The 25,697-nt window shown below is 43.1% G+C and overlaps 1 protein-coding gene across 1 annotated transcript; it reads left to right on the top strand.

Annotated features, from left to right (window-relative positions):
• LOC142824871 (maestro heat-like repeat-containing protein family member 2B) lies at nt 1-21,016 on the top strand. Its single transcript, XM_089777973.1, has 13 exons — nt 1-27; nt 3,904-4,023; nt 4,285-4,407; nt 5,567-5,719; nt 7,234-7,356; nt 7,771-7,850; nt 8,310-8,373; nt 8,615-8,710; nt 9,560-9,664; nt 14,821-14,944; nt 15,733-15,842; nt 18,241-18,393; nt 19,598-21,016. Exons 1-13 carry the CDS (start codon nt 1-3, stop codon nt 19,865-19,867), a joined length of 1,548 nt encoding a protein of 515 aa, XP_089634099.1. The 3' UTR covers nt 19,868-21,016.
• The last annotated feature ends 4,681 nt before the right edge of the window (nt 21,017-25,697 follow it).

Here is a 25,697-nt window from a genome sequence, read left to right as displayed (position 1 = left end):
ATGTCACACCACACCATCACCCAACAGGTAAGGGGTGATGTGATGTTTCAATTAATTCTGGCTCCCTCCTCCATGGGAACTGCTTGGGTGTCATCTATCAGAATAGACATGAGCAAGCCCTCGAAAAAGAAACAAACCAGTTACCTACCTTTTTGTAACTGCTGTTCGAGATGTGTGGCCATGTCCTTTCCAAATCCCACCCCTCCCCACTGTCAGAGTAGGCTGGCATGAAGGAACTGGATGGACGGTAGGTCAGCAGGGACCTATATATGTCTCCATGAAGGCTCTCTTGTGAGGTTTCCAGTATAACCTGGCTGCTGTTCAAAATTTGGATCTCCTGCTGACTTCAATGGGAGTTGAGGGTATGACTTTGGAAACTGACAGAGGTTGCGGGGTGCATAGAATTGCCAGGATCCTCTAGAGCTGATCTCTACATTTCAGTTCATCAAAGAGTATCATGTAAAGCCTCTGCTGGCCACACTGATCATCATAATCATTGCAAAATGTCTGGATGGATAATATATAAGGCCTTCTGGACAGGCCTTACAAGCTGCGTGTCTGCATGGCCACGCACAACAAATTTTAAGCCCACACACCTCGCCTGCAGAGCCACGCAGCAGCACTCTCCTCTCACTGTCCTGCTGGATCGGAAGGTGAGTGGTGACAGAGGCAGTTTAGCAGGGCTGCATGATGGCAAGCAGGCTGCCCTGCCCCTGTTTGCTCCGGCTGGAGCCAGGGCATGGTGAGGCTTTCGCTGCTCCAGTTCCAGCTGGAGTGGACAGGCCACCATGGCCCCGTTGGTGGGGCCAGGTGGCCAGGGGTAGCTGCTTGGACGGCCGGGGCTCGAGCCGCGTGGCCAGTGGTGGCTGCCAGCAGCGGCTGTTTGGGTGGCTTTGGCTGCCAGCAGCGGCTGTTTGGGTGGCTTTCTCCTAACTTTCCAGTAATAAGCTGAGGCAGGACCAATCACCTTCATCACAAACAAGTAACATCACAAATACCTCAGTCCTCTGCTATCCCTTCAGTGGAGTTTGGATACTGCAGTGGGATCTGGCAAGCATCTTGGGTTTAATTTCCTCGTGTTGCGACGTATGGGCTCTGCTGAGCTACTCAAGCTTGGCTCCTGAATTGGCTTGTACTGGATACTTTGGGCACAGAAACCCAGTTTCGTCAGTTCTGTTGGGCCCTGAGGGATTGGCTTCTCTTGGTAGGGATCAAGAGTCCCTCAGGCTCTGTTCCTTCTTTCTGGTTTGATGGCTTTACAGGTCAAATTGAAGACATAAATTACGGTAACCAGCTGCCACTCACTCCTAAGACCAAAGTGAAGTGCCTTTCAGAATAGACTGACTGATGTCCTACTATATTACATGCTTTGTATGAGCAACACAATAACCAATGAATACATTTAAATATCATCATTGGGCATCCAACTTAATTCATGATTGACCCAAATAAGGCAATTCATGTGTAGCAGAGCTATTTTTTATGATTTTCTGAAAATACGTGCAGCTATCACCATGTCTCTTAGTTGCACTTGCTTCACATTTTAAAGAGTCTTCACAACTACAGCTCTCTGAAAAAACCTGAATTTTTAAAATTTCAACTGCTTTGGGGGTTTTAAGAGGTTTTTTTTAAATTGTACAAATGTGCTTTTTCAAGTAGGTTAGAATGCACACTATTTTAAGTATCACCATAATGTTTTGCAAACTTTAAAAAGAACAGACATTTCTTTTCTGCACACTTTTTAAAAAGTTATGATTTGAGAGAATATGATGGCAGTCTGAAGAAAGAAAAAGACTGCATATATATATACAGTATATATATGTATGTTAATAACTGGTAGGTGCCACAGCAGCGCACAAGACAAAACTCATTCCGTTCATGGATCGGAAATCTCAGGGTGTGTCTAGACTACCGGGTTTTTTCGAAAAAAGTGGCCTTTTTTTTGAAAAACTTCCTCTGCATATAGACTGCCACTGCATTCTTTTGAAATTAAATTGAAAGAATGCAGCCATTTTTTCGACCGCGGAAAACCTCATTTTAAAAGGAATAAAGCCTTTTTTTGAAAAGAGGTGTTATTGAATGCAAATGGGGCTTTTTCGAAAAAAGGCTTTATTGAATGCAAATGGAGCTTTTTCGAAAGAGAGCATCCAGATTGCCTGGGTGCTCTCTTTCAAAAAAACGGCTCGCTTTTTTGAAATAAGTGGTTGCAGTCTAGATGTTCTCTTTCGAAAGAGGCTTGCAGTCTAGACGTAGCCTTAGAGGGAATACTACTTCTGGATGTATACTGAAAATTTATGCTTTTGAGGTCTATGAGTTGAGGCTGGTCACCAGAAGGTGAAAAGCAACTTTGTCTGGCTGTATGTAGACTGAGTAATTATTCACAATGGATGTTAATTGACTGAGAAAATTCTAATTAAGTGATTGCAAAGTCTCCAGAGGCGACTCTATCCAAGAAAACCAAACAATAGGGGATACCTGTTTACTAGTGAGATGCTTGAAACTATTTTGGGAGGTCCAGAGGTATCCTGTACCAGTTATCCTTCATCTAGGGAATAAGCTGCCAACTTGCTTGACTTAGGAGGATCACATTTGGTCTGGGTGCTTCAAGCTGGGAGAGCTATCCTTTGTGAGACAGAGGAATGTTTGGTTATCTAAGTTTAACCTTTAGGAAGTGTGTGGTGATTTTACTTTTACGTAATCTTTGTTTACATTAATTCTGCTTGCTGCTTCTCAAATTTCCATTCTTTGTGAATGAAACTCTACTTATTTTCACTGTATATGCACCTAAGAGCGGTGTGTTAAATGGAACAGTGATGCTGAGGTGAAAATAGTAAGGTGGTAAGTAGTAAACCTGTGAATTCTGGGAGTGTCCAGTGGAACAGGGGCTGGACCTTCTGGGAATATGTAGAGGGTGTGATGATTGAAGCATGCCTATTGCTTATCTGCAGGACAGCAAAGCTGGGTCCGGGTGAGAAGGGTGTGCTTGCATTTCCTGTGTCTGGCAGAGTCAGGAGCTGACACCTGGCAGGCATAGAGAATGCTTCCTCATGCCAAGGGCAGGTGGTAGTGAGATACCTCACAACCCTGCATACCCGCAGAAAGTGTTATGAAGAGTCTGTAGCACTTCAGAGAAGGTGCTTGGCTCTTTGTTAATGATGGCCCATTGATCAAAGTTCACTAGACCTATCCTCTGTCTGCTATAAAATCAATGGTCAGATCTCATTCTCCAATTTGCTGTGCATCTGAGTTTGGGGACTGAGCAGAATCATAAGGCAAAGGTTAAAGAACAACCGGCAGAGGAAGTCTGGGTTGTCAATGCTCATAGTTCTCAATAGGGAAATAATCTTTCTATGACACCTGAATATTGGAATGGTTACAACAGAGAACAAGGAAGGGAAAAAACTCTCAAGCCCCAACCAAAAATTCTTTCAATAAACCAGCTCTTGTTTTACACACAGTTCCTCAGAACATCTCTGGAGCAGATAAATGACAATGCCTGGAGCAGCCAGCTAAGCTCTGAGTTGAGCCAACAGATGGCCGGCTATGCCAGCCCCTCCAAAGAGAAGGTTTGTTCTCTGTTAAGGTTTAGTTTCTAGTTAATTGCTCTTGGAATTCTTGTTGGAGGGCTGCATGAGACTTCTCTCTGCTTCATTGGTTTTTTTGTGTATAAAATTTGTGTTTGCTTGTTCCCTGCTCTTCCCCTGCTGGCATTTGCTTGGAGCAGCTATTGGTACTGAATTGTTCCCTAACTGGGTGGTGGAAGATGATGGGATGTGTCTGCAGCAGGGGTGCTTGGTCTTGGCTCGGTTGTTTTTTCCTGTGTCAGTGTGTGTTGCTGGGTTGGTTCTATACTGACAAGCATGTGGTGTTCTTGATATCTCAATGCTGGCCTCTTTCTTTCAGTGTTTCCTGTATAAGGCACTAGGAATTTGCTTGGCAGTTTGTCAGGACCCGGTCCATATTAAATCACAGATTCAGAAGTTTCTGAAGAAAACAGATTACATGGAAGCCCCTGATAGACTGGTAAGGACCCTGTCCCTCTCCCTACCTTATCATGTACCCTCTGAATGTCCCCTGGGCAACTCAGCTCTCAGTTGTCCTGGGACAGATGCCATTTTGCTTCATGTCCTCTTTGTTGCTATTTCACTCACCCTTTGCTCCCCCCTCCCATAGGTCTCAGGCCTAATTGGCACTTTACACTACTTTGGGTGAAAGGAATTGACTTGTGGGGGTCTATTGGGCACCTGGTCAGATTCACTAACCAATATTTTTCTTGAGTAACAGGGAGTCATTTCCATCCTTTCATTCTCTGCCGAGAGCCACTTGGACCTCATCTTGAACACACTGCAGGAGTTTGGGGCAGCAATGGATAAACTTACGATTTCTGGGTTTATTGGTCACCTGAAGGTAAAGGAGCCAGGGGGTTCTCTCAAACTTCCTCTCCCTCTAAACTAGAGACAGTATCTCCTGCCCCCGGTAGAGTCTCATTGGTCAGCTAACCCTGTCCCCCAATGGATGTGCTCTGTGTGATGCTTACATTTAAGCAGAGAGGAGCACAGTCTGGATCCGTGGCTCTCTCAACTGATTTTTAGCATGTGATGTTTCATGGCTTGAATGCCTCTCCTATGCACAGTGTGTAGGAACTATACCAGTTAATTATATGGAAAAGTGTTGAATGTATTTGTAGCTGTTTTTTAAATCCAGGTTAGTAGCTGTAAAGGAGGAGGTGTTGCAAGCAACATGTGACTAACCAACCTGCTCTCTGGACAACTGTTATTGACCCTGTGCTCTAGAGCAGCGGTTCTAAAACTTTCCACACTAATATACCCATTTTAGAAATCTGAGTTGTCTAGTGTGCCCCAAGTTTCACCTCATTTTAAACCTTCTTTCTTAGAAAATCAGGCATAAAAATACAAAAAAGTGTCACAACACACTATTACTGAAAAATTGCTTAATTTCCCATTTTCATATGCCATACGCCATTTCATAAATAAATTAATTTAAATATAAATATGTTCCTTACATTTCAATGTGCAGTATATAGAGCAGTGTAAATAGGTCATTGTGTGTATGAAATTTTAGTTTGTAACTTTGCTAGTGCTTTTTAGGTAGCCTGCTCTAAAACTAGGCAAATATCGAAATGATCTGATCTGTCCTCCTCGAAAACTTCTGCGTACCTTTGGTTGAGAACCATTTATCCAGAGGATAAAACAGCATATTAGGTCTCTTGGCCACCATTGCCAGATTTGCTGTTTACTCACTGTGCAGATCTAGGCATATCATTTAGCACCTAATTCTGTGCCTATCAGTGTCAATGACAAATCTCCCATTTATTTCACTGGGGTAGGGTCAAAACTTTGGGCTCTCTGTGTCAGAATTATCCAATCAGTATGTTTGAGACACCAATACCTCTGTGCCTCACGCAGTTATGGTTTGGCTTAAATACATTTTTCAAGTACAAGCTATTATCGCTGCCAAAAGCAATTCCTCAGTCAGCAACAGATCAGAATTTCAAGGCAAAATGAATCAGAAGTAATTGTCTCTTGTGACATTTCCAATTGTCCAGGACTACCATCATGGGAAAAGAGCCAAGACCCGCAGCACGCTGATGCTGACATACAGCAAAGTGGCTATGCATGCTCCAAAAGAGCAACTTCTGTCTCGGGTGGAGGCAGACATCACAGAGAACATCCTACACCATTATAGAACCGGTTGCCAAGTAAGAGTTTTTGCATAAGTGTTGGGGATATTACTCTGAAGTTAGATCAGTGCCTCCACTGGACCTGAGTTTACTAAGAGAGGGCTTATTTTTCTAAAAATGTCCTTTGAACAACCGTTTGTCATGTGCATCAAATCTAAAACCTTCATGGATGGAGTGTGAGCTGTAACAAATATCTTATTTGTTGCTGTTGTTTGTATTTTCTCTAGTTTTTCTGTGTTCTTCTGAAATTCTCTAGGTCACAGTTACATAGTATTTCAGATGCAGTCACACTCAGGCTGTGCAGTATAACACTCTAAGGCTATGTTTACACTGTGAACCTATTTCAGGGTATCAGAAGTATCCTGAAATAGCTATTCCGCATCTTTTGAGTGCGCCCGTTATTTTGAAATCTAACGGGCTCACTATCCCAACATCCCTGTAAACCTTGTTCCACGAGGGTTAAGGGACTTTTTGGAATAGTGCTTGTATTTAGTTTATTTGCTATCACTGTTTCTTGGACTATCTACTTCCCTTTCCCCATATCTGTCTTCCTATTTGTCTGCCTGCTCATTATTTCTGCTCCTTAGATATATGGCTGTCCACTTGCCAGCCCTGATTCTGGTCTCAGTGCATAGTTCTAATCTCTCCACATCACTTTGCCATTCCATTCTACTCTGTCTAAGGCTATGTCTAGGCTGCAGTACTTTTCCGGGATCCCAGAGGTATCCCAGAAAAGCAATACCGCATCCACTTTTTGGAAAAGTGGATGCGTTCTTTCACCATCCCTGTAAACCTTGATTTATGAGGAAGGAAGGGATGGCTTGAAAGAGCAGGTTTTTCCAAATTTCGAAAAAGCCTTTTTTGAAAGAAAAGCAGAGAAAGATTCATACTTTGCGTATCTTTTTCAGACTTTGCAGTCTAGACTTAGCCTAACTGAGACTCTCATTGTCAAAAAAAGTTGATCACAAATGAACCAAGTTGACATTTTCCAGTAGTTCACAAATACAAATATTAAGAACTATGGCCCCTGATATTGTCCACTGCAACACACCCAGACTGGGCACATTTCCTGCTTTTTTGGAAGAGTCAGTAATAGTGATTTCTCTCTACTTCATGTTCATTAACCAGGATATTTGTAGAATGTGCATAATGTGGCACAATAGAAATTGCTAGTAGCGGTTTTACATTTTGTTTTTCAGGTGTTGGGGATCAATGTTGCGAACAAGTTAAATTCTAAATAATCTGCCCTCGTATCTTGTGCATTTACTATGCACAAGTTTCTTGTTTAAATTGCATAAAATTTGTTTTCCCTCCCACATCAAGCAGGAGTCATGACTACTCTGTGTAAATGGACCTGGGTTTACTTGATCAACCTGGGCCTTTTCTTTTTCTCAGATGGGTGTAGAGCTGGGGTTCTCTGTCTTCTGGGGTCTGCAGACACTTCTCCTGAGACTAGATCTAATTTCTACTCTTCTGGAATCTGATTCTCTCAGTTTCTCACCCACATCCTCTTGTTTTTCCTGGAAATGTAGGACATGGACCTGAAATCAACCCTCATCCAGAATGCAACAGAGATTAGCTGTGCAGTTTTGAAGACTGGAGACTCCCAGGCATTTGAATTCTCTTACAAACTGGAGCTCCTTGATTACATGATGGTGAGTGATTAGGAACTTTGAAGCCTGAGCTACCAGGGATTTTGTTATTATGTAATGAGACTGATTGTCCGGGTAGATGTTATTCTTTCCATTGGCTGTAGCTATACTACTGCAGTGTCATGATTTACCTGCCTGGCACCCAGAATGCTGGGTCCACTGTGCTTGGCCGGGATGCTGGCATATTGTGGGCTGTAACTGGAAGGAATGGATAGTGTCTGATGAGTTACCAGGATACAGCTTGCTGACCTGTGTATAGCAGATGTCTCTACGGTCCATTTCTGAGGCAGAGAGCCACTGAAACAGTGTCTGTTTCTTACAGGTCTGGTATAAAGGCCTGTTTCAGAAGGTGAGGGGGAGGCTTCTCTGCCTTTCAAACCCACTTCCTATTTTTATGTCTCTGTTCATGCATTTCAGGACTTCATTAAAAAGGAACCATTGGATTCCCTGGTGTCTCCAGTTCGTTACGAGGCAATGTTTGCGATTGGACAACTGTGGTAGGATATTCTATGCCATATTTCTTGGCACTGTGATGTCTTCTCATTTGTTAATTCATGAGTGTCAGGTTGGGAGCAGGCTGATGCTCACATGGTGTTTTTGTTTTGAGGGTTTGAATGCGTCATGTCTGTTTGGAGATTTGTGCTTGAAAGGCACAAGAGTGGAGGTTGTGGGGCATGCCATGCTACGGAGAAGAGTTCAGGTGGGGATGGAGGTGTCTGGCTAGCTGGCAGGGGGAAGGAAGCTGGTGGATTCCTCTAAAAAGGGAATTGAAGTTTTAGCTTTACTTCTAGATGAGCAAATAATTAACAGAGGTACAAAGAGGTGCACAGCTGCAAAGTGAAGGGCTGTTTGCATTTGGGGTTCTAGATTGGGATAATCTTTATTCATTTAACCCATGTTTTACTTGGCTATGGTATTGAATCTAACACGTGACTTCTCTTTCTGTCTTCTGACAGCAAACTCAAACCATCTCTGACCCTGGAGGAAAACCGTGAGATCCTTGATCTGTGTTTTAAAAGTGTATTTCCCCTTCCTCCCTTGGAGAAGATGAAAGAGGAAGGCAAGAAACTAGAGGATACTCTGCACATAGAGGTATATGACACCAATTCCCCTCTGGCAGACTCCACTGAGATCTCTGCCCAGCAAGCACTGGGTGATAGCAGCCACACATGGCCTCCCTGCAAAGTCATGGCTAACTTCACCTCCACCTCCTGCAGAAATTATCTGGTGTTGAGCCTCACTCCTTCTCTTCTGGTTTCAGTTGATGTATGAGTGCTCCTTAGAAGCCCTTAGTGAGCTAATGAAGATCCTGCTTGAGGAAGAACCAACCCCAGACTGGTTCCAGGAAATGTTTCATGTGAGTAGCCCATAGGACCAGGGTGATAATTGTTTCTTGTGTTATAGCAGGGATGATGCTCAAGCTTCTGTTGTGGAGGAATTTTCCGCAGCAGGTGAATTTTAGGGAGAAAGCATCAATTTTTTCCTGAAGTAAGTGGGAATGTGTCCCATTGAAATCCATGGGAGCTGTTCCATTTTATGCCAGTGGTGGACTGAGATCTAGTTTTTCCAGTATAGTTAACACTACATGGACAGGAAAGAAAATCATCAGTGCAGTAACCAAATTCAAGAGGACCAGTGAGAACTGATCACCTCTTGTAAAAGGAATGAATTAGTATTGAGTTAAGCTCTGTGTATGGAAACTCATTCACCAAAGACTTCCTGCTCTTCAGACATAAACAGAATAGTTTGAAGAGCTGAGGGGAGGGGAGTTAGGTGCAACGTTGGTATGAAAATAAAGTTATAAAAGGAGCTGGGCTGGGGAGACTTCTCTGCTCCTCTCTGTCATTTGCCACTCAGCATGGGAGAAGCTGTCCAGGAAAGAGAACACAGCACCGGACCCCAAACTGCATGCAATGTGCTAGACAGCTGCCATCAGACAGTCTACAGAAGCCCTCACATACACAGAGCCAGACTCATCTCTCATGTAACTCCTTTGGCTTTGATGGAGTTATGTACACCAGAGGTGAATCTGGTCCCTGGGACTTGTATATACAAGGGTCTCTTTTTGGAGACATATAAATCTTTTGCTATATGGAAGTTAAATGCTTTGGAGAGGGATTTTAGTGACAATCAAACCTATTTAAAAGAAACGTTTGGGAGGGATTTTCTGGTACTAACTTTGTCCATTCTCCTGCTTTGCCAACAGCTACTAGAGACCTGGCTCAGTTCAGAGAAGGAGTGGGAGAGAGGAAGGGCCTTGCAGGCCAGTGTCTGGCTGCTAACTGCCTATCAGGAGATAGTTAATAGCACAGTGAGTATAGTTCTACTCTTCCTTGAGCTGACTTCCCCACTTAAATCAAATCTGACATTCAACGTGAATGCATGAGAAATTCTACTAGGCCTGCAGCTGGGGCCTCAAAGTGACTAAGATCCCTCTGCTTCCATAAGAGAAAGGTTTCCATAAGAGTGCTGTGACAGCACTCAGGCCAGACTATAAGAAACAGGGCAGGCAGTTCCCCAGACGAGTGATTTTATAATTAGATTCACCAAACCAGTAAGAAAAGAGCTTCTACTCTGGTTAACAAAATACCAAACAATAGTACCCTTTAGGCATTCCAGATCTTGGTTCCCATCTAGACAACTAAGTCTAATATAATCACCAATCACAAAGGACTAGACACTTATCCTTAGGTTAATATGAATCACAGGTCTTCCCTAAATATCAGCCAATCCTTAATAACCGAATATCAGATTTGTTGTTAAAAAGAAAAAGAAGAGAGTTACAAATGGTTAAGTGATAGATATTTGTTAAAATGACTTTCACTTTTCATAGTTCAGGATCACAACCATGGTGGAATAAACGGCTGGCTTGTAAAAGTCTCTCTGGAATCATGCTAACCGGTCAACATCCAGAATCAGTTTAGATGCAAAGGCTGTTAGTTTTTCCATGCATTTCCCAGACTATTCCAAATAATTATTTGGAAGATCTATGTCCTATGGCTTACACGTCCCCTGTTCAAAGTTTAAGCAGACTGGAGAGAGAAGATCAGTCCCATAACTTGTCTTTTATAGTTATTCTAGCCGGTTGGCAAGCCTCCTCACAGAAATTGTCGAAGCAGGATCTCTCCCTGAGAAAGAATAGGTCATGCAGATCTCCTGTCGTGCTTTGTTTTGAAGTTAATTTTCTATTTCCTATGCATACACTGGTAAATGGGTGATAGTCATTCACATAAGGTAATTAGCCGATCGTGGTCTTCCATTACAACACAGATAGTTAAGCTGAAGGCAATGTAAAAAATATTTTCTTGTACTGTCTTATATCTTTGATCTTAAGGTTAACTGAAGACAGTTACATATCATTAAGGCAATTAAGACATGAAAAGGAATTGGAATCTACAAGCTAATTTGGTTATGTTAAACTTCTAGCAAGATATAAATACAGACAATAATACATAACATCTACCTTTCATATCTATTACCAAAATGCATGATGTTGGTGATCGCTAGTCTAGGACTTTTCTTTGGGTTCGTCTAGACTACAGGGTTTTGTCGACAGAAGTTTTGTCGACAGTATCTGTCGACAAAACTTCTGTCGACAAAGAGGGTCTGGACACATTCAGTTCTGTTGACAAAGCAAGCTGCTTTGTCAACAAAACCCTGTAGTCTAGACACAACCCTACATGCAATAACACCTTCTGTCGACAGAAATCTGTCGACAGAAGGTGTTATGCCTCGTAAAATGAGGTTTACCAGCGTCGACAAAACTGCTGAGTTCTGTCGACGTTATGTCGACAGAACTCAGCGGTAGTGTAGATGCAGGTATAGTTGTGTCGACAAAAGTCCACTTTTGTCGACAAAACTCAGTAGTCTAGACACACCCTTTGAAATAACATATAAGTGACTTGTCTTGATACAATTGCAGTGCCGCTTGTTAAGTTATTGTGGGTCACACATAGGTTGGCTGTGTCAGTGTCATAGATGCATTCTTATACTCTCAGGCTGTTAAAGTTGAATTTCTATTTCTATTTAATCAGATAAGAACATAAAACATGAATGGCCATTCTGGATCCCCCAGACAAATGGTTCATGTATCCTGTCTTCTGACAGTGGTGGGTGTTATATGCATCAGAGGGAACAAACAGAACAAGGCAATTGTTGAGTGATCTCTCCCCTGTTGTCCAGTCCCAGCCCCAGGCAGTCAGAGATATAGGGACACCCATATCATGCATCTCTGATCATCTTATATGGCTCTATCATACCCCCCTGTAAGCATCTCTTTTCTAAGATGAATGGTCCCAGTCCTTTTAACTTCTCCTTGTATGAGTTGTCCCATATCCCATATCATTTTTGTTGCTTTTCTCTGAACTTTTTCCAATTATAACCTAACTTTATTTAAGTTGGAGGACTACAATTGCTTGCAATATTCAAGGTGTGGGTGTACCATGGATTTGAAACAGTGGCATGATAAGAACATAAGAACATAAGAACATAAAAACGGCCGTACTGGGTCAGACCAAATGTCCATCTAACCCAGTATCCTGTCTACCGACAGTGGCCAGCACCAGGTGCCCCAGAGAGGCTGGACCGAAGACAATGATCAAGCGATTTGTCTCCTGCCATCCCTCTCCAGCCTCTGACAAACAGAGGCCAAGGACACCATTTTATCCCTTGGCTAATAGCCTTTCATGCACCTAGCCTCCATGAAATTATCTAGCTTCTCTTTAAACTCTATTATAGTCCTAGCCTTCACAGCCTGATCTGGCAAGGAGTTCCACAGGTTGTCTACACGCTGTGTGAAGAAGAACTTTCTTTTATTAGTTTTAAACCTGCTACCCATTAATTTCATTTGGTGTCCTCTAGTTCTTCTATTATGGGAACTAATAAATAACTTTTCTTTATCAGCCCTCTCCACACCACTCATGATTTTATAGACCTCTATCATATCCCCCCTCAGTCTCCTCTTTTCTAAACTGAAAAGTCCCAGTCGCTTTAACCTCTCCTCATATGGGACCCGTTCCAAACCCCTAATCATTGTACTTGCCCTTTTCTGAACCCTTTCAAAGGCCAAAATATATTTTTTGAGGTGAAGAGACCACATCTGTACACAGTATTCAAGATGTGGGCGTACCATAGTTTTATACAGGGGTAGTAAGATATTCTGGGTCTTATTTTCTATCCCTTTCTTAATAATTCCCAGCATCCTATTTGCCTTTTTGACCGCCGCTGCACACTGCGTGGAAGTTTTCAGAGAACTGTCCACGATAACTCCAAGATCCCTTTCCTGATTTGTCGTAGGCAAATTAGCCCCCATCATACTGTATGTATAGTTGGGGTTATTTTTCCCGATGTGCATTACTTTACATTTATCCACATTAAATTTCATTTGCCATTTTGTTGCCCAATCACTCAGTTTGGTGAGATCTTTTTGGAGTCCCTCACAGTCTGCTTCTGTCTTGACTATCCTAAACAGTTTTGTATCATCTGCAAACTTTACCACCTCACTGCTTACCCCTTTCTCCAGATAATTTATGAATAAGTTGAAAAGGATTGGTCCCAGGACTGACCCTTGGGGTACACCACTAGTTACCCCTCTCCAATCTGAAAATTTACCATTTATTCCTACCCTTTGTTTCCTGTCTTTTAACCAGTTCTCAATCCAAGAAAGGACCTTCCCTCTTATCCCATGGCCATGTAATTTACACAAGAGCCTTTGGTGAGGGACCTTGTCAAAGGCTTTCTGAAAATCCAAGTATACTATAACTACTGGATCCCCCTTGTCTGCATGTTTGTTAACCCCTTCAAAGAACTCTAACAGATTAGTAAGACAGGATTTCCTTTTACAGAAACCATGTTGACTTTTGTCCAATAAATTATGCTCTTCTACATGCTTCACAATTTTATTCTTTACTATTGTTTCTACTAATTTGCCCGGTACTGAAGTTAGACTTACCGGTCTGTAATTGTCAGGATCGCCTCTAGAGCCCTTTTTAAATATTGGTGTCACGTTAGCTACCTTCCAGTCATTAGGTACGGAAGCCGATTTAAAGGATAGGTTACAAACTACAGATAATAGCTCACCAATTTCCCATTTGAGTTCTTTTAGAACCCTTGGATGAATGCCATCCGGTCCCGGAGATTTGTTAACATTAAGTTTTTCTATTTGTTCCAAAACCTCCTCTAATGACACTTCAATCCGGGACAGTTCCTCAGATTCATCACCCACAAAGGACGGTGCAGATTCAGGAATCTCCCCAACGTCCTCAGCCGTGAAGACTGAAGCAAAGAAATCATTTAGTTTCTCCGCAATGGCTTTATAGTCCTTGATTGCTCCTTTTATAGCTCAATCATCTAAGGGACCCTCAGGTTTTTTAGCAGGCTTCCTGCTTCTAATGTACTTAAAAGAACATTTTGTTATTTCTTTTTGAGTTTTTAGCTAGCTGTTCCTCAAAATCTTTTTTTGCTTTTCTTATTACATTTTTACACTTGATTTGACAGTGTTTATGTTCCTTTCTATTTATCTCACTAGGATTGGACTTCCACTTCTGAAAAGATACCTTTTTGTCCCTCACTGCTTCTTTTACATGGTGGTTAAGCCACGGTGACTCTTTTTTAGGTCTCTTGCTATGTTTTTTAATTTGGGGTATACATTTAAGTTGGGCCCCTGTTATGGTGTCTTTAAAAAGTTTCCATGCAGCTTTCAGGGACTTTGCTCTAGTCACTGTGCCTTTTAATTTCTGTTTAACTAACCTCCTCATTTTTGGTGTAATTCCCCTTTTTGAAATTAAATGCCAGAGTGCTGGACTGCTGAGGTGTTCTTTCCACCACAGGAATGTTGAATGTTATTATATTATGGTCACTATTCCCAAGCGGTCCGGTAACGGTTATATCCTGGACCTGATCCTGCACTCCACTCAGGACTAAATCGAGAATTGCCTCTCCCCTTGTGGGTTCCTGCACCAGCTGCTCCAAGAAGCAGTCATTTAAGCCATTGAGAAATTTTATCTCCGCTTCTCTTCCTGAGGTGACATGTATCCAGTCAATATGGGGGTAATTAAAGTCCCCCATTATTATAGAGTTCTTTATTTTGGTAGCCTCTCTAATCTCCCTCAGCATTTCAATGTCAGTATCGCTGTCCTGGTCAGGTGGTCGGTAATATATCCCTATTGCTAATTTATTATTATTTATCATATTATTATTCATCCCTTTTCCTAGTGGTTCCTAACATACCATTAGCATTTTTAACTGCAGCTGCGTGTTGAACAGATGTTTTTAGAGGACTATCCACAATGACTCTGAGATTTTTCTTGAGTGCTACAGCTAATTTAGACCCCATCAATTTGCATGTACAACAAGGATTATGTTTTCCAATGTGCCGTACCCAGGTACAGTAATGGAGTTCACAATAAGGAAGGCAAATAATGTCCAGTATAGCCGGAGAACTTTCATTCTTCATTCTTTTTTAATTAGCCTCAGGAAACTTTTGATCACTTTGGATATCTGATTGGGCTATTAGCACCATATACCTGTGCTTCAATTACCTCATCGCGTCAGTGGGTGGTTGACTGTATCAACTGTATTCTCAATATACAAGGTGAGGAGACCATGAGCAGGTGTAAGTAACTCTTCACTTTCTTTCATTGTTGTAATGACCCTTTTTTCCATCTGTAATTCTTTCTGTCTTGTTAGCGACACTTATATAACAGAATGATTGGGGCCTTGTAAGTACATTGCTGGAAGAGAACTGCACAAATAATAAATAATCTGCAAATATTAGAGGGTGGGCAAAATATAGCACACAGGCCAGATCTGCCCTTCTCCCCAGAATTTCTGTCTGGAGCGCTCAGCTGATTAGCAAGCATGCCAGCAGCATGTGTTCAGCTGCCCCTCTCCGACCTTGCTCCATCCTATCTGCTGCTAGTGGTGTGTGGAGGGGAGGTGAGCAGGGAGGTGTGCAGAAGTCAGGGTGACCCCTTTGCCCCTGTCATCATCTCTGCAGAGCAGAGTTTGGGGAGAGGGACACATACAATAGTGCTGCTCCAGTCTGAAGTATGGTGAGTAACGGAGTGCCTATCTAAAGAGGCAGTGCACTGTTTCTAAGATTTCTCTGGCAGCCAGCATGTCCCTCTCTCTCTCTCTCTCTCTCTCTCTCTCTCTCTCTCTCTCTCTCTCTCTCACACACACACACACACACACACACACACACATTGTCTCACACACACTCTCTCCCCTGCCATATGCCCATATGTCCCCCCCTCTGCAGAGTGGGGTGGGGAGAGGGAGATGACAGAGCAGGACAGCTTTCCCTTAAAGATTATCTATGGATCAGAGGTTCAGTTTTATTAAATGTTGCCATACTTTTTCTCCTTTTCTCTATCCTAGGTCAGTGCAGAAACCTGGGGTCAGCAGAGGAGGAGCTGAGATGTCTCCGTGAGGCACTAACAACTCCAGACCCTGAGGCTCTGTTTCAAGCATCTTGCAAAATGGCTAAGGTAACAGACACTAGGGGTGTGTCTAGACTACAGGGTTTTGTCGACAAAAGTGGACTTTTGTCGACAAAACTATACCTGCGTCCACACTGCCGCTGAGTTCTGTCAACATAACGTCGACAGAACTCAGTTTTGTTGACGCTGGTAAACCTCATTTTACGAGGCATAACACCTTCTGTCGACAGAGTTCTGTCGACAGATGGTGTTATTGCCTGTAGGGTTGCGTCTAGACTACACTGCCATGTCGACAAAGCAGCTTGCTTTGTCGACAGAACTCAATGTAGTCTAGACGCTCTTTGTCGACAGAAGCCTGTAGTCTAGACGTACCCTAAGTGACTGTTCTAGTGGCTGTGCACCATTCATTTTCCCTTGTCCAGAGGACTGGAAAAGGGCAAATATAGTGCCCATCTATAAAAAGGGAAATAAGAACAACCCAGGAAACTACAGACCAGTTAGTTTAACTTCTGTGCCTGGGAAGATAATGGAGCAAGTAATTAAGGAAATCGTCTGTAAACACTTGGAAAGTGGCAAGGTGCTAGGGAACAGCCAGCCTGGATTTGTAAAGAACAAATCATGTCAAACCAATCTGATAGTTTTCTTTGATAGGATAACGAGTCTTGTGGATAAGGGAGAAGTGGTGGATATAGTATACCTAGACTTTAGTAAGGCATTTGATACAGTCTCGCATGATATTCTTATCAATAAACTAGGTATTTACAACTTAGATGGGGCTACTATAAGGTGGGTGCATAACTGGCTGGATAACCATACTCAGAGAGTAGTTATTAATGGGTCACAATCCTGCTGGAAAGGCAAACAAGTGGGGTTCCACAGGGGTCTGTTTTGGGACCGGCTTTGTTCAATATCTTCATCAACAATTTAGATATTGGTATAGAAAGTACGCTTATTAAGTTTGCAGATGATACCAAGCTGGGAGGGGTTGCGACTAATCTGCAGGATAGGGTCATAATTCAAAATGACTTGGAGAAATGGTCTGAGGTAAATATGATGAAGTTTAAGACAAATGCCAAGTTCTCCACTTAGGAAGGAACAATCAGATTCATACATACAGAATGGGAAGCGACTGTCTGGGAAGGAGTACGGCAGAAAGGGATCTAGGGGTTATAGTGGACCACAAGTTGAATATGAGTCAGCAGTGTGATGCCGTTGCAAAGAAAGCAAACATGATTCTGGGATGCATTAACAGGGGTGTTGTGAGCAAGACATGAGAAGTCATTCTTCTGCTCTACTCTGCGCTGGTTAGGCCTCAATTGGAGTATTGTGTTCAGTTCTGAGCACCGCATTTCAAGAAAGATGTGGAGAAATTGGAGAGGGTCCAGAGAAGAGCAACGAGAATGATGAAAGGTCTAGAGAACATGACCTATGAGGGAAGGCTGAAGGAATTAGGTTTGTTTAGTTTAGAAAAGAGAAGATCGAGGGGGAACATGATAGCAGTTTTCAGATATCTAAAAGGGTGCCATAAGGAGGAGGGAGAAAACTTGTTCATCTTGGCCTATGGGGATAGAACAAGAAGCAATGGGCTTAAACTGCAGCAAGGGAGATTTAGATTGGACATTAGGAAAAAGTTCCTAATTGTCAGGGTAGTCAAACACTGGAATAAATTGCCCAGGGAGGTTGTGGAATCTCTGTCTCTGGAGATATTTAAGAGTAGGTTAAATAAATGTCTATCAGGGATGGTCTAGACAGTATTTGGTCCTGCCATGAGGGCAGGGGATTGGACTCGATGACCTCTCAAGGTCCCTTCCAGTCCTAGTATTCTATGTTTCCATGATTGTTTTATGCTTTTGTGATGTCTTTCCACACTTGGAGCGAGCTATGGGAGTGAGGCATTCATGTGTAATCAGTAACATGCTTTTCATAGGTATATGCTATGAATGCCATGTAAAAAACAGATTCCAGACAGTTGCATGAACATGCCCATGCATGTGCGTGCTCACATCCATCCATCCATCCATCCATCCATCCAGGGGGGAAATATGTGAGCGGGACATCAAGCTGAGAAACCAGTCTTGGCACCTTGTGTGTTTACCTGAACCTATATTTGTGTGCATGCATCTCTTTGCATATTTTTATATTTTGTGAAAAGATGTCATGTACATCATAGAATATAAACTGGAAATTTACATCCTGTTTGTCCCATACAATGTTGTGCTAACTGTACAACCTAAGATCTAACCTGATATTATTAGTGTAGAATAGAGATGTGGTAGCTAGAAAGATTACAGAGAAAATTTTAATTGCAACTGCCTTGCCAGATATGAGCCCAATTAGCAATTTGCTGATGAATACATATTTTCCTATACAGCTCTTAGGCCTCCTTTCTTAAAAGTACTGGAGCCGACTATCATTGCAATCTTTCCTGGTTTTGATCTGTCCACAGGTGGTTAGTAAGTACTTTCCCTCTGACCAAGCCACAGATTTTATTGAGGCCATACTGGATGGTATGCTGTCTGCTAGTCCCTCCTGTGCCACAGCAGCCGGTCTGTGGATGAAGATCATCCTGAAGGAGTGTGGAGGTGCCATGCTGGATGAGGTAAAATAGAAGCTGGAGAGTTTTTTCTGGCTAACCTGCAGGCTTTCAGGTCTTTGCCATCATTTGCAGTGAACACAAGTCTTGCTGTTTCTCCCCCTGGGATTGGAAGTTAATTCCATCTGTGTTCCTATCCTGAGTCAGGCAATGGGGGAATCAACAGCAGAAGACAGAGATAATCTAACGGTACATCTGCACTAGCTCGTTAGTTCGAGCTAGGTAGGGTAATGAGGGCAAGCGCAGTTGCAAATGAAGCCCGAGATTTAAATATCCCGGGCTTCATTTGCATGTTCCCTGGCACCACCATTTTTAAATCCCCCTTAGTCCGAACTCTGTGCCCGCGGCTACATGCGGCATGGACTAGGTAGTTCAAATTAAAGATCCTAATTCGAACTACCGTTACTCCTCATGGAATTAGGATCTTTAATTAGAACTACCTACTCCGTGCCGCATGTAGCCGCGGGCACGGTGTTCGGATTAAGGGGGATTTTAAAATGGCAGCACCCAGGAACATGCAAATGAAGCCTGGGATATTTAAATCCTGGGCTTCATTTGCAACTCTGCTTGCCCTCATTACCCTACCTAGCTCGAACTAACGAGCTAGTGTAACCGTACCCCAAGTGAAAAGGAAGATGCTTGATTATTTGTCTATCTTGTTGTCACAGTTTCCAGCCATGAAAGGCTTGGAAAAATTAGACTCCGAGTAAAATGCAAAAAGAGAATATCCGGCCCCAAGAGACAAGCTAAGTGAACTACATCTTAGGGCCTCAGATAATGAGGGGTCTCTAAAAATACCCCAAAATTGCTAGTTTTTACTTGCCTCTTTGCCTATGTACAGATAGATAGATAGATAGATAGATAGATAGATAGATAGATAGATAGATAGATAACTTTATTATTTCTATTTTCATTTTCCTTTCTGTTAGAATAATACATGTTTTTTTTGGAAATGCAATGAGGCCTCTTTAACTTGACATAGCTTCGGGCCTCAGCATGTCTTAACCCGGTGTTGCAGCCAGGTATGCGCAGAGATATGTATAATTTTTGTGGGTTAAATCTATGCAGCCATGTCTAAATACTTGTTTTTTGAAGGGAGGATTTTCTACAAGAACAGCAAATTGCTAAACGACTAAATAAACGTTTTGGTTCTGCAGAATGAATGGAGAGAATGGAAAAGGGACATTTTTTCTGGTTTTATTCTGTCCAGGTGTCAGATATCCTGAGTAGAATATATATTTATATGCCTACCATCAAGCAGGGTAGCTTGAGGCAGTTCCTGGTGGAGTCAGTGTCCATTCTTGCTCACCATCACCTAGAGGCAGTGATCTTCAGCCTCCTCATCAAACATCTGCCGATGGACAGGTATATACTGCTCCTTACAGTGTTCATTTTGGTAACCATGGATCCCACGGCTTCACTGGAAGATGTAAGGCTTCATTTAAGCCACAGACAGTTTGAGATAATTCCTAAAGGTTAATAGCTTGGGTCTTTCTGCAGAAAGGTCCAAGACCATGTCAAGGTGGGTGCAGGGAGAAATTAAGTGTCATTCTGTTTCCATTAATTAATAGTTGCTTTGGCATCCTAAAGACTTCCCTTTACTGGCATCACTGGAGTGGATTTTTGCCTCTCCAGACCCCTGAACTAACATCACCCTGGAAATTGCCAGTGACTGTTCGTTTTCTGGTAGCATGAAAGCTTCAAATCCAAATTCCTGGCTGATTAGCCAGGATAGGGTACCAGGCTTTTGGTATCAGCAAGGGTATGGCTGCTGGAATGGAGTTGTCATTCTTGGTACTTAAAGACAGGGCGGTAAGCATATCTATCATTTCATTCAAACATCCCTAGCTGAATTATCAGTCATCAGTGCTGGAATCTAAGAACATAAGAACGGCTGTAGTGGGTCAGACCAAATGTCCATCTAGCCCAGGATCCTGTCTTCAGACAGTGGCCAATGCCAGGTGCCCCATAGGGAGTGAACAGAACATGCCCATTCTGGCAAATAGAGGCCAGGGAATGCCATTTGTGAAGAGGTCATGGGCTAGCCACAAATATTTGTTCTCGTAGTTGTACATCCAGTTAGTAGGAAGATCATTTTTCTTTCTTCAACTTGTCTCCCAGGCCCCAGATCTTTGGGCATCATATGCTCATGATTCCATATCTACTGAGAAGTAGGAAAACAGGAACTGTGATTAGAGCTCTGTGTCCTTTCCTTCTGAAGTCTAGCATTAATGGTTATGGTGCAGTAAGACTAGGGTTGTGTCTATACAGCACCCTAAACTTGAAATAAGATGCACAATTTGCACTCCGCAAATTGCGTATCATATTTTGCATAGCCTATTTTGTAATGTGGTGCTTCTACACAGCACCAAATGTCGAAATAATGCGCTATTTCAAGCCATCCCTTATCCCTCATGCAACAAAGTTTCTTGGGATGGCAAAATAGTGTGCCCATTATTTTGAAAAATATTTCAAAATAACGGGCTGCTTGTGTAAATGTGGGGTAGCTATTTCGGGATACCTCCAGGATCCCAAAATAGTCATGCACTGTAGAAATGTAACCTGAAATGTAACTTAACTTAGTTCTGTAACTAGAAACTCAATATGTAAAACATGAGGACCATATAAGGAGGACAGCACTCTGAACTTGCTCATCATAGGCAGGGCTTGCTAAATAATACAATCTACTCACCCATGGCGTGTAGATTGTAACCTGGAAGAGCCGGGTTCGGGCGACCTGTGCATGCGCAGAACGATCTGTGCATGCACAGTTCGCCGGACAGCGTGGTTGGTGAGCCCTGATCATAGTCAAGGAGAAAATGTGTTCTTTACTTGAATATGATGCATATAGTCAGAGCCACAAAAGTCTCCAGGGGGTCACATATAACTTATGTTAAATTGCAGTGACACCACTGAGCTGTGGAGATCTCTGGGGACAGATCCCTTGCTCGCCCCTCAAGTCCTAAAGGTCCTAATAGAAAAAATAAAGACTCCAACAAGCCAAGAAGGAAGGATGACCTCAGAGACAAAAACTGACCTGCATTTAGCAGCTGCTGTACCTCTCACAGTAAGTTAGACGACAGACATGTATTTCTCTGCCTTGTGACAAACATGCTGATGGAAAGCTAGATGAGTGGTATAATATTGTCATATGGGCACTTCTTTTCTGAAGTACTGTTTCCTGGATTCCAGCTGTGCTTTCTGTGGAACAACAGATGGCAGATTTAGAGTATGTGGCTGATTCACTTAATACTATCTGGCAATTAGAAAGTCTTTGAATCAGATTTCTTACAGTGCTTTGCAGATGTTTTGTACAACTCACAACATGCTTTGATAGGTCGTACACATTTTTACAGCTATGGGACGCTAAGGCACACATGGAGTGAATTGCTCTCGGTCATTCATCAAGTTAGTGACAGGAGTGAGAATTTAGTCCAGCAGGTATCAGAAGGGGAGAGAGTGTGATAGTGTTAGGAAGAGACCTCTTCTTTTACCATGCTCTCCTTTCAGGCAACATGTGCCATCTTTGAAGTGGTGTCAGCATTGCAGCTGAGCAAAACTGTGCAGGAGCTGTTCCCGGAGTTGTTTACTGTTCTCCTGCAGCAGATCAGCCAAACCCTAAGACAAAAGATGCCTTTGCCCAGGATGAGCAGCGGAAGGAGGTTATTCAGAAAAGGACAACAACTATGTGAGGGCAACCCTTGCAGGTAATTAGAAGAAAGGGAGCAAAACAAAGAGAATCCCAGTCCATTTGTGTGACACTCCCCAGGAGTTCTCAGGGTTATGAGGCACCTTACCATCACCTGCTTTTAATATGAGAAAGTCTTGTTTGTGCTTGCTATAGGTCAGTTCCCTGAAACCACCAACCTCTGGCAATACAAACACTACTATCTAGGCCTCCTCAGGCCTCAGTCTCTTTGTCCTCTCTTTCTGACTACAGCTTAGAGAATCTCTATCAACGGATTCTCCTCTAAGAGAAGTCTCCCTGCGATGTACGTGCATCTCCGCACCAATCAGCGTTCCCCCATCTCTTAGTTTAAAAACTGCTCTACGGCCTTTTAATGTTTAGTGCCAGTAGTCTGGTTCCACCCTGGTTTAGGTGGAGCCCATCCTTCCTGTATAGGCTCCCCCTCTCCCAAAAGTGTCCCCAGTTCCTGATAGATCCAAACCCCTCTTCCCTACACCATCGTCTCATCCACGCATTGAGACTCTGAAGCTTTGCCTGCCTACCTGGTCCTGCGCGTGGAACTGGAAGCATTTCCAAGAATGCCACCATAGAGGTCCTGGATTTCAGTCTCTTTCCTAGCAACCTAAATTTGGCCTCCAAGACATCTCTCCTACCCTTCCCTATGTCATTGATACCTACATGTACCACGACCACCGGCTCCTCCCCAGCACTAGACATAAGTCTATCTAGATACCTCGAGAGATCCGCAACCTTTGCACCAGGCAGTCAAGTGACCATACAGTTCTCCTGGTCATCACAAACCCAACTATCTATGTTTCTAACGATCGAATCACCCACTACTAACACCTGCCTCTTCCTAACATCTGGCATTCCCTCCCCCTCAGAGGTATCGTTGGTGCGAGAGGATACCGCAACATCCTCGGGAAGGAGGGTCCCAACTACGGGATGGTTTCCCTCTGCTCCCATTGAATTCTCTGTTCCCTTGAGACTTTCATCCTCCTTAAGAGCACTGGGACTCTCAGACTGGAGGTGGGACAGTACTACAGTGCCCTGGAAAGTCTCATCAACATAGCTCTCTACCTCTGTTAGCTCCTCCAGTTCAGCCACCCTGGCCTCCAAAGCCCGAACTCGGTCTCTGAGGGCCAGGAGCTCCTTGCAACAGGTGCACACATACGCCACTCGCCCACAGGGCAGGTAATCATACATGTTACACTCGACGTAATAAACAGGATAGCCCCCACTCTGCTGCTGGGCTTCTGTCTCCATTTTTTTATGAATAAATTTAAGTAAAAACTGGGCTTATTAAATCTCTGGAATATAGATTATTATAAAAGTTAGGTTTAAAGAAGATCAGAAGTCACTAGTGCCCTCTAAACTCCCACTCCAAAGTCCCTCTCCAAGCTCCCTGTTCGCGGACTCACAGGCTTATATAGCTCTGGTAGCCCCTCCCCCGACTGAGGCTCAGCCAATTAACATAGGCTTCTAGATTTCAAACCTTTTAGAAGCTCCTTCAAACAAACAAACAAACAAACAAACACCAAACTAAACCAAACAGAGAAACACAAGCTCACAAGCTCAACACTGCCCTGCTTACACTTATACTTTAGAACTCAGCTCTGGAAAACATACAACACTTAGATGTATTTATAGGGAAAACAAGAACTGGTATATTATCAAAGAACAGAGATGTCAGTGATAATGAGTTAGAATACAGGCAAAAAATGGTTAGAGCCCTGCGCGAATACAAACATCTACCCCTGGACACGGAGATCTGCAGATAGACATTGGGTTCTGCACATCCACAGGGCTCTGCTCCCAAGAGCCATTGTGACCAACAGAGAGGCGCATGGCCCTGTCATGCCTGGGAACCAGTGTCCTGCACCAGCAGCTCCTCCCATCCGCACTGCTGTGTGGTGTCAGTTGAAGGGCACACATTGCTCTGTGTCTCGCAGGTCCACCTGCTGCTCTTTTAAGGGTAGCCAAAACTACATCAGGGTTATTTTCAGGCCCCACTTTGCAGAACGCTACCTTCTGTGGCTGGTTTCCATTTCCTGTCATAAAACTCTCCAAACTTCGGAGGAGTCGTTGCCCGTGTTGAGACTTTCTTGTCTGTACATACCGATGTGTAGACTATGTGCAGTGTTTTAATCCGCCTGTCCATGCATAGCACCGTTACATTATATCTCAGCTTTCTAGTCCCTCCTCCAGATGGAGGGAAAGTGTTTCCATTCAGAGAACTCCCTTTGAAAGGCTCTCCTAGCATTTGTCTCTTTTGCTCTCTGTTTCCCTCAAACACTCCTCTGTGTGTCCCTTTAGGCAGATTCCTTATTAATGGGATAATAGGTTTGTTGATTCTATAGCCCCACTCTAGCCAGGCAATCAGGTACATTTCTATCCAATTAGGCTTTCTCTGGGGAAGCTAATTAGTACTAGTAGTTACCAGAGTGCTGACCCCAAGGACAAGCTCTCAGCACCCTGTCACATCTCGCTGGACATAGGGCCCCAAAATATCCATTAGTGATCACTAATCTCTCTGTGTCCCAGCTTTTGGGGTCTGATTGTGAATTTTTTCCATATTACTGTACTGTGCTAGTGCCCATACGCCTTGCAGATAGGAGAAAGTGACTGCAAAATGTTGTCCATAGCAACACTAGTAATATGAGATGTATGAGACTGAAATACCTCCTGGAATTAAGTCCTTCCAAAAACAGTGGTCCCCAGGATACTGTCAATGGATGAACTGTCAATGAACAACAGACCTGACAAGTAACTGGGGTTTCCTGACTGCTTAGGCTGTGCCTTTCTATTGGTTACTACAGTTCTGTGCCTCTTTTCCCCCAGGCTTTCTATTGAAGCATTAGAGGCTGTGCTTTTCAAGGCTGTGAATGAGAAGCTGATAAGAACACTCTGGAAGCAGAGAACTTGGATGCTTCTTGAAAATCCGCAGACTCACCACGAGGGGGTGTGTTTGCTGGTGAGGTAAGAGATCTAGGAGACAGCATTTCATCCTCAGGGATCGGCAACAAATAGAGTGACTGACAGGGAACTTTCAGGTATAGCTTTGTGTGGGGTGTCCTGGGTGAGAAACACAGAGCTTCCATGCGTAGGTTTTAGAGTTGTATGGTCATAGCAGCTAAGCTTTTGAAGTGCACAGTCTGCCCCATAAGTGGTTCCTTTTGTCTTCCAGTGTTCTGCAAAGATCTGGGCTAATAACAGTGGAGATCATACAGAGCCTCCTCCCCTGGGTAAATTCCCCATCAGAAAATCAGCGAGGCACCAGCACAGCTTTCTTTGCTCAGGTATGAGCAGTTCCACCATTAGGCTGTTATCTGTTGTTTACCTTTCTCTGAGGAGTTGTACAGTTCACTTCATAGGAATTCATTTTAGATAGTAGAATGTGTCCTTTGTAAGGAAATCTCACAAGGAACTTCATTACACCTTTCTTAATCATTTTCTCTTTGTTATTTTTGGGGTCTATACTAGCCTGGCCTAGCTGCCTATTCTAGTTGCTGGTTAAGAGAGAGTGAGAAAGATATAGATAGGCTACGTCTACATTGGCAAGATTTTGCGCAAATAAGGTATGTCTAACCTACAGCACTAATTCAATTTAACTTAATTCGAA

Source organism: Pelodiscus sinensis, chromosome 1 (genome assembly GCF_052426305.1).
Source record: "Pelodiscus sinensis isolate ZL-2025 chromosome 1, ASM5242630v1, whole genome shotgun sequence".
NCBI lineage: Eukaryota > Metazoa > Chordata > Testudines > Trionychidae > Pelodiscus > Pelodiscus sinensis.
The sequence above is the reverse complement of the archived record's forward strand: the minus strand, read 5'-3'. Positions and strand labels throughout refer to the sequence as shown.